We start from the raw sequence: 18,795 nt of genomic DNA on the forward strand, positions 1-18,795 counted from the left end.
AAAATAAGCTATGTGTAATAATGAGAAATTACAAAGGGAAAAAGTATTGCATACATAAAGAAAGAGAGGTGTAAAAAGCCATGGAAAGTCATGACACCATCTGAAATCTATCAGTAATAAGAAAGAAATCCTGCCTCTTAGTGAAAAATAATATCAGCTGGTTCAACTGATGGCCTATAAAAGGATGTCTCATTACCAAGGTGTGACTCTATAGACATCTCATAATGGGTAAAGACAGTGAGCTGTCTCAAGACCTTCACAATCTTATTGTTGCAAAACCTACTGATGGCATTGGTTACAGTAGAATGTTTAAACTACTGGAGGTTTCATTGAACACTGTTGGGGCCATAATTTGGTAGTGGAAAGAACACCATTTCACCACAAACTGGCTACAAGCAGGTGCTCCCCACCAGATTTCAGACAGAGGAGTGAAAAGAATTATCAAAAGAGTTGTCAAAGAGTGAAGGATCACTCGTGGAGAATCACACTGCATATCACCCCAAAAACACCATACCAACAGTGAAGTTTGGAGGTGGGAACATCATGGTTTCGGGCTGTTTTTCCGCATACGGCCTTTGAAAACTTCATGGCATTGAAGGAAGGATGGATGTACAAATGTACCAAGACATTATTGATAAAAATCTGCTGCCATCGACCAGGATGATGAAAATGAAACAAGGTTGGACATTTCAGCAATACAATGATACCAAACACACAGCCAAGGAAATTTTCAATTGGATTCAGAGAAAGAAAATAAAGCTGCTAGAATGGCCCAGCCAATCACCGGACCTGAATCCAATAGAAAATTTATTGAAAGAACCAGCGCTCAGAGTTCATAGAAGGAGCCCACGGAAGCTTTAGGATTTCAAGAGTGTTTGAGTGGAAGAATAGGATAACATCATACCTGAGCAATGCATGCGACTAGTTTCTCCATACAGGAGTCGTCTCTAGGCTGTCATCACCAGCAAAGGCTTTTGTATGAAGTTTAAATTTAATTTCAGAAAGTGTGTGCAATACTTTTTCCCTGTGTCATTTTTCATTATTACAGATAACTTAATTTATGAACATCTATGGGTTGATTTCTTTCCTGAGTGGATTGGATGGCTTGTTACAAACATCTGGTGAGAATTTCATGTCGATAGCACCTTTACAAATTTATTTATGTAGAAAATTGGTGACGTGTTTAATACTTATTTCACCTGCAGTACTTACCTTAGTATACATTGGAGAAATGTTATGTTTTTCTTCTCACCTTTATTTACTTCAGATAATGTTCTAAATTTACCCTTAATTTTATGCTTTTTTCTACCCACCATCACCAATCTTTACCAGTTATTTTACCAACTAAGCCAGTTACCATAACCTATGCACATTTTTACCTTTCACATCAATTCATTCCATTTTTGGAAAGAAAAATGTTGACATTTCCTCCAAAAAATGAACAATAGAATTGTAAAAAAAAATTCTCTCACCATACGACTTTGTAAAAAAAAATTGTGAAAAATATCCCACCACCCTTTAGGTTTATCTATATATATTCATATTTACTAATAACTTACTGCCTCCTCCTTCATGATTAATCCCATTTATGCTAAATCCACCATTAATTTCATGATTTCCATTGATTCCAAAAGCATGTGCCTCCCCAGCACTGCCAAATTCAATTTTTCCACCTTGTTGACCAAGTATGCCCCCCACATTTTGGTTTGGTAGTTGTAGGTTTCCACCTCCCAGATTAATTTCTGTTTATATAAGGAAACAAACATTTCATTCAAAATTCCTTAGTTTTCCTTTTTTAATAAAGTAACACCCATCACCTCGACAGCACAGATAGGCTATTATATACTTACCATAGTATACATTGGGGAAATGCTAAGTTTTCTCTCTCTCCTTTATTTACTTCAAATAATATTCTATTTACCCTTAATTTCATGCTTTTTCCACCCACCATCACCAATCTTTACCAGTTATTTTACCAACTAAGCCCCACTCATTGATAGTTACCATAACTTATGCACATTTTTTGCCTTTCATATCAATTAATTCAAATTTGGAAAAGACAAATGTTGACATTTCCCACAAAAAATGAACAATAGAATTGCAAAAAATGCTTTTACTAACCATACGACTTTGTAAAAAAATTATGAAAGATATCCCATCACCTGGTTTATCTACATATGTTCATATTTACTAAATGTAATAACTTACTGCCTCCTCCTTCCTGATTATTCCCATTTATGCTAAATCCACCATTAATTTCATGATTTCCATTAATTCCAAAAGCATGTGCCTCCCCAGCACTGCCAAATTCAATTTTTCCACCTTGTTGACCAAACGTGCCCCCCACATTTAGGTTTGGTAGTTGTAGATTTCCACCTTCCACGTTAATTTCTGTTTATATAAGGAAACAAAACATTTAATTTGAAATTCCTTAGTTCTCCTTTTTTTAATAAAATAATTCCCATCACCTCAACATCACAGAAAGGCTATTATATACAACGGGTGAAATAAGTATTGAATACATCACCAATTTTCTAAGTTAATATATTTCTAAAGGTTCTATTGACATGAAATTCTCACCATATGTCTGTAACAACCCATCCAATCCACACAGGCAAATAAATCAAACCATTGATGTGCATAAATTAAGCTATGTGTAATAATGAGAAATTACAAAGGGAAAAAGTATTGCACACATTAAGAAAGAGATGTGTAAAAAGCCATGGAAAGTCATGACACCATCTGAAATCTATCAGTAATAAGAAAGCAATCTTGCCACTTAGTGAAAAATAATATCAGCTTGTTCAACTGATGGCCTATAAAATGTTGTCTCATTACCAAGGTGTCACACAAGAGACAACTCATGATGGGTAAAAACAGTGAGCTGTCTCAAGACCTTCACAACCTTATTGTTGCAAAACCTACTGATGGCATTGGTTACAGTAGAATGTTTAAACTACTGGAGGTTTCATTGAGCACTGTTGGGGCCATAATTCGGTAGTGGAAAGAGCACCATTTCACCACAAACTGGCTATATGCTGGTGCTCCCGGCAAGATTTCAGACAGAGGAGTGAAAAGAATTATCAAAAGAGTTGTCAAAGAGTCAAGGACCACCCGTGGAGAGTCACACTGCATATCACCCAAAAACACCATACCAACAGTGAAGCTTGGAGGTGGGAACATCATGGTTTGGGGCTATTTTTCCGCATACGGCCTTTGAAAACTTCATGGAATTGAAGAAAGGATGAATGGACAAATGTACCAAGACATTATTGATAAAAATCTGCTGCCATCTACCAGGATGATGAAAATGAAACAAGTTTGGAGATTTCAGGAATACAATGATTCCAAACATACAGCCAAGGAAATTTTCAACTGGATTCAGAGAAAGAAAATAAAGCTGCTAGAATGGCCCAGCCAATCACCGGACCTGAATCCAATAGAAAATGTATTGAAAGAACCAGCGCTCAGAGTTCATAGAAGGAGCCCATGGAAGCTTCAGGATTTCAAGAGTGTTTGAGTAGAAGAATGGGATAAAGTCATACCTGAGCAATGCATGTGACTAGTTTCTCCATACAGGAGGTGTCTCGAAGCTGTCATCACCAACAAAGGCTTTTGTATGAAGTTTTAATTTAATTATGAACATCTATGGGTTGATTTCTTTCCTGAGTGGATTGGATGGGTTGTTACAAACATCTGGTGAGAATTTCATGTCAATAGCTCCTTTAAAAATTTATTTATGTAGAAAATTGGTGACGTGTTGAATACTTATTTCACCCGCAGTACTTACCGTAGTATACATTGGAGAAATGTTATGTTTTCCTTTTCACCTTTATTTACTTCAGATAATGTTCTAAATTTACCCTTAAAGGGGTATTCCCATCTCCAACATTCTATCCCAATATGTAGTAGGTGTAATAGTAATAATATTGGCAAATACCTTCAATTAGAAATGCAGTATAAATTTTCTGATTCACTATGTCTGTTTCCTCATGTGCAGGCATTTCAGGACCTTAGGCATCCATGGTTACGACCACTGATATAGTGACAATTAGCTAGTTGCTAGTGGTCGTAACCATGGATACCTAAGGTCCTACAGTGCCTGCCTGCACATGAGGAAAGAGACATAGCGAATCAGAAAAACTATACTACATTTCTAATTGGAGGCATTTGCATATATTATTATTATTACAACTACTACATATTGGTATATCATCTAGGAGATGGGAATACCCCTTTAATTGTATGCTTTTTTTCTACCCACCATCACCAATCTTTACCAGTTATTTAACCATCTAAACCAGTTACCATAACCTATGTACATTTTTACCTTTCACATCAATTCATTCCATTTTGGAAGGAAAAATGTTGACATTTCCTCAAAAAAACGAACAATAGGATTGCAAAAAAAATTTCTCTAATCATAAGACTTTGTAAAAAAAATTGTGAACAATATCCCACCACCTGTTAGGTTTATCTACATATATTCATATTTACTAAGAACTTACTGCCTCCTCCTTCCTGATTAATCCCATTAACGCTAAATCCACCATTAATTTCATGATTTCCATTGATTTCAAAAGCATGTGCCTCCCCAGCACTGCCAAATTCACTTTTTCGAACTTGTTGACCAAGCGTGCCCCCCACATTTAGGTTTGGTAGTTGTAGATTTCCACCTTCCAGGTTAATTTCTGTTTATTTAAGAAAACAAAACATTTCATTCAAAATTCCTTTATTCTCCTTTTGTAATAAAATAATTCCCATCACCTCAACAGCACTGAAAGGCTATTATACACAGCGGGTGAAATAAGTATTGAACGCATCATCAATTTTTTAAGTAAATATATTTCTAAAGGTGCTATTGACATGAAATTCTCACCAGATGTCGGTAACAAACCATCCAATCCACACAGGCAAATAAATCAAACCATTGATGTCCATAAATTAAGTTATGCATAATAATGAGAAATTAAAAAGGGAAAAAGTATTGAACACATAAATAAAGAAAGGTGTAAAGAGCCATGGAAAGTCATGACATCATCTGAAATCTATCAGTAATTAGAAAGCAATCCTGTCACTTAGTGAAAAATAATATCAGCTGGTTCAACTGATGGCCTATAAAAGGATGTCTCATTACCAAGGTGTCACACAAGAGACATCTCATGATGGGTAAAAACATTGAGCTGTCTCAAGACCTTTACAACCTTATTGTTGCAAAACCTAATGATGGCATTGGTTACAGTAGAATGTTTAAACGACTGGAGGTTTCATTGAGTACTGTTGGGGCCATAATTCAGTAGTGGAAAAAGCACCATTTCACCATAAACCGGCCACGAGCAGGTGCTCCCCACACGATTTCAGACAGAGAGGTGAAAAGAATTATCAGAAGAGTTGTCCAAGGGTGAAGCATCACCCGTGGAGAGTCATACTGCATATCACCCCAAAAACACCATACTAACAGTGAAGTTTGGAGGTGGGAACATCATGGATTGGGGCTGCTTTCAGTTTACGGCACTGGAAAACTTCATGTAATTGAAGGAAGGATGAATGGAGAAATATACCAAGACATTATTGATAAAAATCTGTTGCCATCTACCAGGATGATGAAAATGAAATGAGAGTGGACATTTCAGCAATACAATGATCCTAAACACACAACGAAACTTTCAATTGGATACAGAGAAAGAAAATAAAGCTGCTACAATGGCCCAGCCAATCACCAGACATAAATCCAGTAGAAAATTTATTGAAAGAACTAAGGCTCAGAGTTCATAGAAGGAGCCAGCGGAAGCTTCAGAATTTCAAGAGTGTTTGTGTGGAAGAATGGGACAAAATCACACCTGAGCAATGCATGCGACTCGTTTCTCCATTTAGGATGCGTCTCGAAGCTGTCATCACCAACAAAGGCTTTTGTACGAGGTTTTAAATAAATTTCAGTAAGCGTGTTCAATACTTTTTCCCTGTGTCATTTCTCATTATTACACATAACTTAATTTATGAACTTCTATGGGTTGATTGCCTTGCTGAGTGGATTGGATGGGTGGTTACAAGCATCTGGTGAGAATTTCATGTCAATAGCGCCTTTATAAATTTATTTATGTAGAAAATTGGTGATGTGTTCAATACTTATTTCACCCGTAGTAATTACCGTAGTATACATTGGAGAAATGTTAGGTTTTCTTTCTCATCTTTATTTTTACTTTAGATAATGTTCTAAATTTACCCTTAATTTCATGCTTTTTTTTTCTACCCACCATCACCAATCTTTACCAGTTATTTTACCAACTAAGCCAGTTACCATAACCTATGCACATTTTTTGCCTTTCACATAAATTCATTCCATTTTTGGAAAGAAAAATGTTGACATTTCCTCCAAAAAATGAACAATAGAATTGCAAAAAAAATTTCTCTAACCATGCGACTTTGTAAAAAAATTTTATGAAAAATATCCCACCACCTGTTAGGTTTATCTAGATATATTCATATTTACTAATAACTTATTGCCTCCTCCTTCATGATTAATCCCATTTATGCTAAATCCACCATTAATTTCATGATTTCCATTGATTCCAAAAGCATGTGCCTCCCCAGCACTGCCAAATTCAATTTTTCCACCTTGTTGACCAACTGCACCCCCCAGATGTAAATCGGGAAGTGGCATTTTCCTTCCGCTCAAGTCAATTATTTCTGTTTAAATGAAGGAATAATTCATGTAGCTTGCATTATAAAATAATTTCTCTATAATGTAATTTTTCTTTACCTTTACAAAAACAAATTCCAATTCTTTCAATCGTTTTTTTTTTTTACATATTTATGCCCATCACCTCAACAATCATTGAATAATCATAATTTATCTCTAGGTGCATTGACTTTTTCTTAGCAAGGTTGTGTATCATTACTTGTCTCACATAGAGTTTCCCTCCTTCCTTATTGAGCTCAATTATTATTTAAAGTCCACCACTAATTCCATGGTTTCAATTAATTTCTAAAGTCTTTCTCTCAACTACCAAACTTAATCTTTCCCTTTTGGTCATCAAGTACACCCCCCTCCCCTATATTTAGGTTGGGGAATTGTATTTAGCCTACTATGCAATCAATTATTTCTGTTTAACCCTTTGAGGACCAAGGGACATATTTTTCCCATAGTTTTAAGCTAAAACTAATTTGATTGAATGAACTTCTGGTCCTTAAAGGGTTAAATGAGGAAGCAAATAATTTAACTACTATTATTAAGCACTTCTTCCCCTACAAAAAAATACTCTCACACCTAGCAAAATATATATCATTTATTTTTAATCTTTGAATTTCAGTTTGTAATTTGAAATACCCATCACCTTAACCCCTTCCCGCCTCGGCCAATTTAAACTATTTATTTTTTGTTTTTTTTCCTCCCCTTCTACCAAAAACTATAACTTTTTTATTTTTTTATCCACAAAGCAGCATTATAGCTTGTTTTTTTTTGCAGGATGAATTGTCCTTTTTAATTACACCATTCATTTTATCATATGATGCAGTGGAAAGTGGGAAAAGAATTCCAAGTGCATTGAAATGCAAAAAAAAAGTCCAATTCCTCAATTGTTTTTTAAGTTTTTATTTACCATGTTAAGTATACAGTAAAACTAACCTGGCAATATGATTCTCCAGGTCATAGATTACACAGATACCAAACATGTAAAGTTTCTTTTCTTTTTTAAGTGGTGAAAAAAAGGAAATTTTATTCAAAATAAAATTTTGCTTGTGTCGCAATTTTTCGAGACTTGTAACGTTTTCAATTTTCAGGATATGGAGTTGTGTGAGGGGTTGAGTTGACGTTTTTTTACTGATACCATTTAGATATAATATTTTGATCACTTCTTATTGCATTTTATTGGAATGTTGCGGTGCCCAAAAAAACATAATTCTAGAGTTCTGATTTTTTTCTTGTTATGTTGTTTATTGATTGTATTAATTTATTTTACATTTTGATAGATTGGAATTTTATGAATGCGACAATACTAAATATGTGTATTTTTTATTTTCTTTTAATTGCTTTATTTTTAATGGAGCAAAAGGGGGGTAATTTGAACTTTTATATGTTTTTTTTTTCATATTGATAAAAACTTTTTTTTTCACTTTTTACTATATTTTTTATACCCTTCAGGAAACTTAAACTTGCAATTATCTGATCGCTTATGCTATATACAGCAGTGAATCACTGCTGCTATGTGAAGCTAAAATCACAGTCTCCTATAAACGTCAGCTACTAGCTGGCTTTTACAGGAAATCTGTCATGACAAGCACGGAGGTCGTCAACAAGCTCCCGGCTGTCATGGCAAGCCATCTGCACCCTGTGATCACGTTACTGGCTGATAGACATATTTAATGAAGTGCCCCTCTGCCGGCACGTGTTAAGAAATTAACAGCGGCATTTAACATGTTAAAAATGGAGCTCTGTCGAAGGCTGTTAGAGACAGATGATGGCTGAATAATTGAGCCATCATCTGTCGGGAAAAATGCGGGCTCAGCTTTCGAGCCCATGTCAAAGACAGGGACCTACATATGATGTATGATGTTTTTGCCTCCTCAGTTTTCCCAAATGCAATTTTTCCAGTTTGGTGACCAATGATGCCTCCTATATTTAGTTTGGACAGTTGTATTTTGCCTCCTTTCTGGCAATATTATCAATTTAAACAATGAAATTAAGCAACTATCTGCTATTACAAAATTTATCGCAATAGCTTATTTTCCCTCTACTATGACAAAAATGAGCTAGGCTTATTCTAATTGCTACAATTGCTAATATATAAATGCCCACCACCTCAACATCTCACTTACGTTTTCCTCCTTCCCTATTAATCACACTTGATATATCAAGGCCACCATTAATTTCATGATTTCCATTAATTCCAAAAGCATGTGCCTCCCCAGCACTGCCAAATTCAATTTTTCCACCTTGTTGACCAAGTGTGCCCCCCACATTTAGGTTTGGTATTTGAAGGTTTCCACCTTCCAGATTCATTTCTGTTTATAAAAGGAAACAAAACATTTCATTCAAAATTCCTTAGATCTCTTTTTTAATAAAATAATTCCCATCACCTCGACAGCACAGAAAGGCTATTATGTACTTACTGCGGAATACACAAGGGAAATGTTACGTTTTCCTTCTCCCCTTTATTTACTTCAAATAATATTTTAAATATGTACTTAATTTCATGTATTTTTACCCATCATCACCAATCTTTGCCAGTTATTTTACCAACTAAGCCCGACTCACTGCTAATTACTAGTGATGAGCGAGTATGTTCTGTTAACCCTTTCAGCGAGCATGCTCGGGTGCCGAGAATCTTCAGCGTGCTCAGGTGTTATGTTTTTGTCACGCCGTGTGCATGATTTTCAACTGTTTGACAGCTTTAATACATGTGAAGAATGCCTAAGAAACAGGCATTCCTCACATGTATTAAAGCTGTCAAACAGTTGCAAATCATGTGCACGGCTTGACTCAAACATAGCACCCGAGCATGCTGAAGATACTCGGAAAACACCCGAGCATACTCGTAAATCTCGACTAACGAGTATGCTCGCTCATCACTACTAATTACCTTAACCCATGTCAATTTTTGGCCTTTCTCATCAATTCATTCCATTTTGGAAAATACTAATGTTGACATTTCCCCCAAAAACTAAACAATAGACTTTCAAAAAATGTTTTCTCTAACTCCCACCACCTGTTCAGTTTATCTAGGTATATTCATCTTTACTAATAACTTACTGCCTCCTCCTTCTTGATTAATCCCATTTATATTAAATCCACCATTAATTTCATGTTGTCCATTAATTCCAAAAGCATGTGCGTCCCCAGCACTGCCAAATTCAATTTTTCCACCTTGTATGCCCCCCACATTTAGATTTGGTAGTTGTAGGTTTCCACTTTCCAGGTTAATTTCTGTTTATGTAAGGAAACAAAACATTTCATTCGAAAATACTTAGTTCTCCTTTTTTAATAGAATAATACCCATCACCTCGACAGCACAGAAAGACTATTATGTACTTATCTTATATACACTGGAGAAGTGTTACGTTTTCCTTCTTCCATTTATTTACTTTAAATTATTTTAAATTGATCCTTAATTTTGTGTTTCTTTTACCCATCACCAATCTTTACCAATTATTTTACCAACTAAGCCCCACTCATTGCTAGTTAAAACCTTAGTACATTTTTTGCCTTTCATGTCAATTCATTTCATTTTGGGAAAAAGAAATGTTGACATTTCCACCCCCCCCCAAAAAAAAAAAAAATAATTGCAAAAAATGTTTTCTCTAACTGTATAGCTTTGTAAATAAAATTGTGAAAAATATCCCACCACCTTTTAGGTTTATCTAGATATGTTCATATTTACTAATAACTTACTGCCTCCTTCCTGATTAATCCCATTTATGCTAAATCCACCATTAATGTCATGATTTCCATTAATTCCAAAAGAATGTGCCTCCCCAGCACTGCCAAATTCAATTTTTCCACCTTGTTGACCAACGGCACCCCCCAGATGTAAATCGGGAAGTGGGATTTTCCTTCCGCTCAAGTCAATTATTTCTGTTTAAATGAAGGAATAATTCATGTAGCTTGCATTATTAAATGATTTCTCTATAATGTAATTTTTCTTTACCACTACAAAAACAAATTCCAATTCTTTCAATCATTTTTTTTTACATATTTATGCCCATCACCTCAACAATCATTGAATAATCGTAATTTATCTCTAGGTGCATTGACTTTTTCTTAGCAAGGTTGTGTATCATTACTTGTCTCACATAGAGTTTCCCTCCTTCCTTATTGAGCTCAATTATTATTTAAAGTCCACCACTAATTCCATGGTTTCAATTAATTTCTAAAGTCTTTCTCTCAATTACCAAACTTAATCTTTCCCTTTTGGTCATCAAGTACACCCCCCTCCCCTATATTTAGGTTGGAGAATTGTATTTAGCCTACTATGCAATCATTTATTTCTGTTTAACCCTTTAAGGACCAAGGGACATATTTTTCCCATAGTTTTAAACTAAAACTAATTTGATTGAATGAATTTCTGGTCCTTAAAGGGTTAAATGAGGAAGCAAATAATTTAACTACTATTATTAAGCACTTCTGCCCCAACAAAAAAAAATACTCTCACACCTAGCAAAATATATATCATTTCTTTTAAATCTTTGAATTTCAGTTTGTAATCATCACCTTAACCCCTTCCCGCCTCGGCCAATTTCCACTATTTCTTTTTTGTTTTTTTTCCTCCCCTTCTACCAAAAACCATAACTTTTTTATTTTTTTTATCCACATAGCAGCATTATAGCTTGTTTTTTTTTTGCGGGATGAATTGTCCTTTTTAATTACACCATTCATTTTATCATATGATGCACTGGAAAGTGGGAAAAGAATTCCAAACACATTGAAATGCTAAAAAAAAGTCCAATTCCATAATTGTGTTTTGGGGTTTTTATTTACTATTTTAAGTATAGAGTAAAACTAACCTGGCAATATGATTCTCCAGGTTACTATGATTACACAGATACCAAACATGTAAAGTTTTTTCTTTTTAAGTGGTGAAAAAAAGGAATTTTTTTCAAAATAAAATTTTGCTTATGTCAAAATTTTTAGAGACCTGTAACGTTTTCAATTTTCAGGATATGGAGTTGTGTGAGATGTTATTTTTTGAGCCCTGAGTTGACATTTTTTTACTGATACTATTTATATATAATGTTTTGATCACTTCTTATTGCATTTTATTGGAATGTTGCGGTGCCCAAAAAAACATAATTCTAGAGTTCCGATTTTTTTCTTGTTATGTTGTTTATTGATCGGACTAATTTATTTTACATTTTGATAGATTGGAATTTTATGAATGTGACAATGCTAAATATGTGTAATTTTTATTTTCTTTTAATTTCTTTATTTTTAATGGAGCAAAAGGGGGGTAATTTGAACTTTTATATGTTTTTTTTTTCATATTTATAAAAACTTTTTTTTTTCACTTTTTACTATATTTTTTATACCCTTCAGGAAACTTAAACTTGCAATTATCTGATCGCTTATGCTATATACAGCAGTGAATCACTGCTGCTATGTGAAGCTAAAATCACAGTCTCCTATAAACGTCAGCTACTAGCTGGCTTTTACAGGAAATCTGTCATGACAAGCACGGAGGTCGTCAACAAGCCCTCGGCTGTCATGGCAAGCCATCTGCACCCTGTGATCACGTTACTGGCTGATAGACATATTTAATGAAGTGCCCCTCTGCCGGCACATGTTAAGAAATTAACAGCGGCATTTAACATGTTAAAAATGGAGCTCTGCCGAAGGCTGCTAGAGGCAGATGATGGCTGAATAATTGAACCATCATCTGTCGGGAAAAATGCGGGCTCAGCTTTCGAGCCCGTGACAAAGACAGGGACCTACATATGATGTATGATGTTTTTGCCTCCTCAGTTTTCCCAAATGCAATTGTTCCAGTTTGGTGAGCAATGACGCCTCCTATATTTAGTTTGGACAGTTGTATTTTGCCTCCTTTCTGGCAATATTATCTATTTAAACAATGAAATTAAGCAACTATCTGCTATTATAAAATATATTGCAATAGCTTATTTTCCCACTACTATGACAAAAATGAGCTAGGCTTATTCTAATTGCTACAATTGCTAATATATAAATGCCCACCACCTCAACATCTCACTTACGTTTTCCTCCATCCCTATTAATCACACTTGATATATCAAGGCCACCATTAATTTCATGATTTCCATTAATTCCAAAAGCATGTGCCTCCCCAGCACTGCCAAATTCAATTTTTCCACCTTGTTGACCAAGTGTGCCCCCCACATTTAGGTTTGGTATTTGTAGGTTTCCACCTTCCAGATTAATTTCTGTTTATAAAAGGAAACAAAACATTTCATTCAAAATTCCTTAGATCTCTTTTTTAATAAAATAATTCCCATCACCTCGACAGCACAGAAAGGCTATTATGTACTTACTGTGGAATACACTGGGAAAATTATAAGTTTTCCTTCTCCCTTTTATTTACTTCAAAAAATATTTTAAATTTGTACTTAATTTCATGTTTTTCTACCCCTCATCACCAATCTTTACCGGTTATTTTACCAACCAAGCCCCACTCACTGCTAATTACTAGTGATGAGCGAGTATGTTCTGTTAACCCTTTCAGCGAGTATGCTTGGGTGCTCACTGAGTATCTTCAGCGTGCTCGGGTGATATGTTTTTGTCACGCCGTGTGCATGATTTTCGGCTGTTTGACAGCTTTAATACATGTGAAGAATGCATAAGAAACAGGCATTCCTCACATGTATTAAAGCTGTAAAACAGTCGCAAATCATGTGCACGGCTTGACTCAAACATAACACCCGAGCATGCTGAAGATACTCGGAAAACACCCGAGCATACTCATAAATCTCGACTAACGAGTATACTCGCTCATCACTACTAATTACCATAACCCATGTCAATTTTTGGCGTCTCTCATCAATTCATTCCATTTTGGAAAAGACTAATGTTGACATTTCCCCCAAAAACTAAACAATAGACTTTCAAAAAATGTTTTCTCTAACTCCCACCACCTGTTCAGTTTATCTAGGTATATTCATCTTTACTAATAACTTACTGCCTCCTCCTTCTTGATTAATCCCATTTATATTAAATCCACCATTAATTTCATGTTGTCCATTAATTCCAAAAGCATGTGCCTCCCCAGCACTGCCAAATTCAATTTTTCCACCTTGTATGCCCCCCACATTTAGGTTTGGTAGTTGTAGGTTTCCACTTTCCAGGTTAATTTCTGTTTATGTAAGGAAACAAAACATTTCATTCAAAAATCCTTAGTTCTCCTTTTTTAATAGAATAATACCCATCACCTCGACAGCACAGAAAGACTATTATGTACTTATCTTATATACACTGGAGAAGTGTTAAGTTTTCCTTCTCCCATTTATTTACATTAAATTATTTTAAATTGATCCATAATTTCGTGTTTTTTTTACCCATCACCAATCTTTACCAATTATTTTAACAACTAAGCCCCACCCATTGCTAGTTAAAACCTATGTACATTTTTTGCCTTTCATGTCAATTCATTTCATTTTGGGAAAAAGAAATATTGACATTTCCACCCCCCCCCCAAAAAAAAAAAATAATAATTGCAAAAAATGTTTTCTCTAACTGTATAGCTTTGTAAATAAAATTGTGAAAAATATCCCACCACCTTTTAGGTTTATCTAGATATGTTCATATTTACTAATAACTTACTGCCTCCTCCTTCCTGATTAATCCCATTTATGCTAAATCCACCATTAATGTCACGATTTCCATTAATTCCAAAAGAATGTGCATCCCCAGCACTGCCAAATTCAATTTTTCCACCTTGCTGACCAAGCGAGCCCCCCACATTTAGGTTTGGTAGTTGTAGGTTTCCACCTTCCAGGTTAATTTCTGTTTATATAAGGAAACAAAACATTTCATTCAAAATTCCTTAGTTCTCCGTTTTTTTAATAAAATAATTCCCATCACCTCAACATCACAGAAAGGCTATTATATACAACGGGTGAAATAAGTATTGAATACATCACCAATTTTCTAAGTAAATATATTTCTAAAGGTTCTATTGACATGAAATTCTCACCAGATGTCGGTAACAAACCATCCAATCCACACAGGCAAAAAAAATCAAACCATAGATGTCCATAAATTAAGTTATGCATAATAATGAGAAATTACAAAGGGAAAAAGTATAGAACACATGAAGAAAGAAAGGTGCAAAAAGCCATGCAAAGTCACAGCATCAATCTGAAATCTATCAGTAATAACAAAGCAATCCTGCCACTTAGTAAAATAAAATATCAGCTTGTTCAACTGATGGCCTATAAAAGAATGCTTCATTACCAAGGTGCCACACAAGAAACATCTCATGATGGGTAAAACCAGTGAGCTGTCTCAAGACCTTCGCAACCTTATTGTTTCAAACATTGATGCCATTTGTGACAGAAGAATTTCTAAATTACTAGATGTTTCAGTGAGCATTGTTGGGGCCATAATTCAGTAGTGGAAAGAACATAATTTCACCATAAACCGGTCACGACCAGGTGCTCCCTGCAAGATTTCAGACAGAGGGGTGAAAAGAATTATCAGAAAAGTTGTCCAAGAGACAAAGACCACCCATAGAGAGCCATACTACATATCACCCCCAAAACACCATACCAACAGTGAAGTTTGGAGGTGGAAACATCATGGTGTGGGGCTATTTTTCAGTATACGGCACTGGCAAACTTCATGAAATTGAAGAAAGGATGAATAGAGAAATGTACCAAGACATTATTGATACAAATTGCTGCCATCTACCAGGATGATGTAAATGAAATGAGGGTGGACATTTCAGCAATGCAATGATCCCAAACACACAGTCAAGGAAACTTTCAATTGGATTCAGAGAAAAAAAATAAAGCTGCTACAATGGCCCAGCCAATCACTGGTCATGAAACCAAAAGAAAATTTATGGAAAGAACTAACTCTCAGAGTTCATAGAAGAAGCCAACGGAAGCTTCAGGATTTCAATAGTGTTTGTGTGGAAGAATGGGACAAAATCACACCTGAGCAATGCATGCGACTAGTTTCTCCATATAGGATGCGTCTCAAAGCTGTCATCACCAACAAAGGCTTTTGTACAAAGTTTTAAATAAATTTCAGTGAGCGTGTTCAATACTTTTGCCCTGTGTCATTTCTCATTATTACACATAACTTAATTTATGAACATCTATGGGTTGATTTCTTTCCTGAGTGGAATTGATGGGTGGTTACAAACATCTGGTGAGAATTTCATGTCAATGGCACATTTACAAATTTATTTATGCAGAAAATTGGTGACGTGTTCAATACTTATTTCACCCGCAGTACTTACAGCAGTATACGTTGAAGAAATGTTAGGTTTTCCTTGTCATCATTATTTTTACTTCAGATAATATTCTAAATTTACCCTTAATTTCATGCTTTTTTTCTACCCACCATCACCAACTTTACCAGTTATTTTACCAACTAATCCAGTTACCATAACCTACGTACATTTTTTGCCTTTCACATCAATTCATTCCATTTTGGGAAAAACAAATGTTGACATTTCCTCCAAAGAATCGACAAAATAATTGCAAAAATGTTTTCTCTAACCGTACAACTTTGTAAAAAAAAAAAGAAGAAAACTATCCCACCACCTGTTAGGTTTATCTAGATATATTCATATTTACTAATAACTTACTGCCTCCTCCATCCTGATTAATCCCATTTATATTAAATCCACCATTAATTTCATGTTGTCCATTAATTCCAAAAGCATGTGCCTCCCCAGCACTGCCAAATTCAATTTTTCCACCTTGTTGACCAAGGCTGCCCCCCCCATTTAGGTTTGGTAGTTGTAGGTTTCCACTTTCCAGGTTAATTTCTGTTTATGTAAGGAAACAAAACATTTCATTAAAAAATCCTTAGTTCTCCTTTTTTAATAGAATAATACCCATCACCTCGACAGCACAGAAAGACTAGTATGTACTTATCTTATATACACTGTAGAAGTGTTAAGTTTTCCTTCTCCCATTTATTTACTTTAAATTATTTTAAATTGATCCATAATTTCGTGTTTTTTTTACCCATCACCAATCTTTATCAATTATTTTACCAACTAAGCCCCACCCATTGCTAGTTAAAACCTATGTACATATTTTGCCTTTCATGTCAATTCATTTCATTTTGGGAAAAAGAAATGTTGACATTTCCACCCCCCCCCCTCAAAAAAAAAAAAAAAAAATAATTGCAAAAAATGTTTTCTCTAACTGTATAGCTTTGTAAATAAAATTGTGAAAAATATCCCACCACCTTTTAGGTTTATCTAGATATGTTCATATTTACTAATAACTTACTGCCTCCTCCTTCCTGATTAATCCCATTTATGCTAAATCCACCATTAATGTCATGATTTCCATTAATTCCAAAAGAATGTGCCTCCCCAGCACTGCCAAATTCAATTTTTCCACCTTGCTGACCAAGCGAGCCCCCCACATTTAGGTTTGGTAGTTGTAGGTTTCCACCTTCCAGGTTAATTTCTGTTTATATAAGGAAACAAAACATTTAACTTAAAATTCCTTAGTTCTCCGTTTTTTTAATAAAATAATTCCCATCACCTCAACATCACAGAAAGGCTATTATATACAATGGGTGAAATAAGTGTTGAATACATCACCAATTTTCTAAATAAATATATTTCTAAAGGTTCTATTGACATGAAATTCTCACCAGATGTCGGTAACAAACCATCCAATCCACACAGGCAAAAAAAATCAAACCATAGCTGTCCATAAATTAAGTTATGCATAATAATGAGAAATTACACAGGGAAAAAGTATAGAACACATGAAGAAAGAAAGGTGCAAAAAGCCATGCAAAGTCACAGCATCAATCTGAAATCTATCAGTATTAACAAAGCAATCCTGCCACTTAGTAAAATAAAATATCAGCTTGTTCAACTGATGGCCTATAAAAGAATGCTTCATTACCAAGGTGCCACACAAGAAACATCTCATGATGGGTAAAACCATTGAGCTGTCTCAAGAGCTTCGCAACCTTATTGTTTCAAACATTGATGCCATTTGTGACAGAAGAATTTCTAAATTACTAGATGTTTCAGTGAGCATTGTTGGGGCCATAATTCAGTAGTGGAAAGAACATAATTTCACCATAAACCGGTCACGACCAGGTGTTCCCTGCAAGATTTCAGACAGAGGGGTGAAAAGAATTATCAGAAAAGTTGTCCAAGAGACAAAGACCACCCATAGAGAGCCATACTACATATCACCCCCAAAACACCATACCAACAGTGAAGTTTGGAGGTGGAAACATCATGGTGTGGGGCTATTTTTCAGTATACGGCACTGGCAAACTTCATGAAATTGAAGAAAGGATGAATAGAGAAATGTACCAAGTAGAGATGAGCGTTGTTCGACTCGAACTGTTCGCCAATCTCAAATTCGAGCCGTTTTGGGCGGTGTTCGAGCCGTTCGGTGAACACGAACGATTTGAGAAAAATTCGGCTGTTCGAGGTTATGTTCGATAACTGTTCGTGCACCAAAATCATAACTGGATTTTTTCTCAGTAATGATGAAAATTAATGTTAATACGCAGTTTGAGTGTACAGCGGGGTGGGGGGAGGGGCAGGGGATGGATCTCTGCAGGAATAATGAAGATTTCCATTTTTTTTTCTCTTTCCCGCATTTGCAGTGGGGAGGTGCAATCTGTCAGCCTATCAGCAGCGCACACACGGAGCGAAGTGCTTTTTTTCACACAAGCAAGGGCATGTGTCATTGGCAGTGTATGTCACATGTCCTTGCCCTATAAGACCAAGCCATTTTCCCCGTCGCCACCATTTTCTCACTGCTGCAGCTGCGTGTTAGACGGCACCGCTGTTGCTGTGTGCGCTATACCTTGTTAATTTCAAGCCAATTTTTGCACAAATCTACAGATAGCTTGGGAGTAGGGAATAGTTGTGATTGCAGTCCTTTTAAGGACTAGGTTACAGCATTTCCTACGACTTTAATCAGGCAGGTCTGTGCTCTTAAATAGATAGATTGTGGGAGTAAAGACTAATTGTAATTGCAGTCCTTTTCAGGACTAGGTTACATCAGTTCCTATCAGTTTTTGCCAGGCAGGTCTGTGCCAGTGCTGTGCAAGTTTTTTTCACAGCATTTGGCTGAATCTAGCAAAGCTAATCCTTTTTGGCCTATTGCAGA

The 18,795-nt window shown here is 35.4% G+C and overlaps 1 protein-coding gene across 1 annotated transcript in view; it reads right to left on the reverse strand.

The window, feature by feature from the left end:
- LOC141171740 (uncharacterized) overlaps positions 1 to 18,795 on the reverse strand; it is a 199,764-nt gene that overhangs the window by 161,580 nt on the left and 19,389 nt on the right. Inside the window, exons 7-16 of the mRNA XM_073655384.1 lie at positions 16,933 to 17,115; positions 16,278 to 16,460; positions 14,282 to 14,464; positions 13,641 to 13,814; positions 12,703 to 12,888; positions 10,388 to 10,570; positions 9,749 to 9,922; positions 8,815 to 9,000; positions 2,209 to 2,391; positions 1,560 to 1,742 (exon numbers count right to left, since the gene is read on the reverse strand). Of these exons, the coding sequence (XP_073511485.1) occupies positions 1,560 to 1,742; positions 2,209 to 2,391; positions 8,815 to 9,000; positions 9,749 to 9,922; positions 10,388 to 10,570; positions 12,703 to 12,888; positions 13,641 to 13,814; positions 14,282 to 14,464; positions 16,278 to 16,460; positions 16,933 to 17,115 (1,818 nt within the window). The remainder of the gene's footprint in view (positions 1 to 1,559; positions 1,743 to 2,208; positions 2,392 to 8,814; positions 9,001 to 9,748; positions 9,923 to 10,387; positions 10,571 to 12,702; positions 12,889 to 13,640; positions 13,815 to 14,281; positions 14,465 to 16,277; positions 16,461 to 16,932; positions 17,116 to 18,795) is intronic.

Source organism: Phyllobates terribilis, unplaced genomic scaffold (assembly GCF_046119375.1).
Source record: "Phyllobates terribilis strain yellow unplaced genomic scaffold, ASM4611937v1 Scaffold_12__6_contigs__length_324123572, whole genome shotgun sequence".
NCBI lineage: Eukaryota > Metazoa > Chordata > Amphibia > Anura > Dendrobatidae > Phyllobates > Phyllobates terribilis.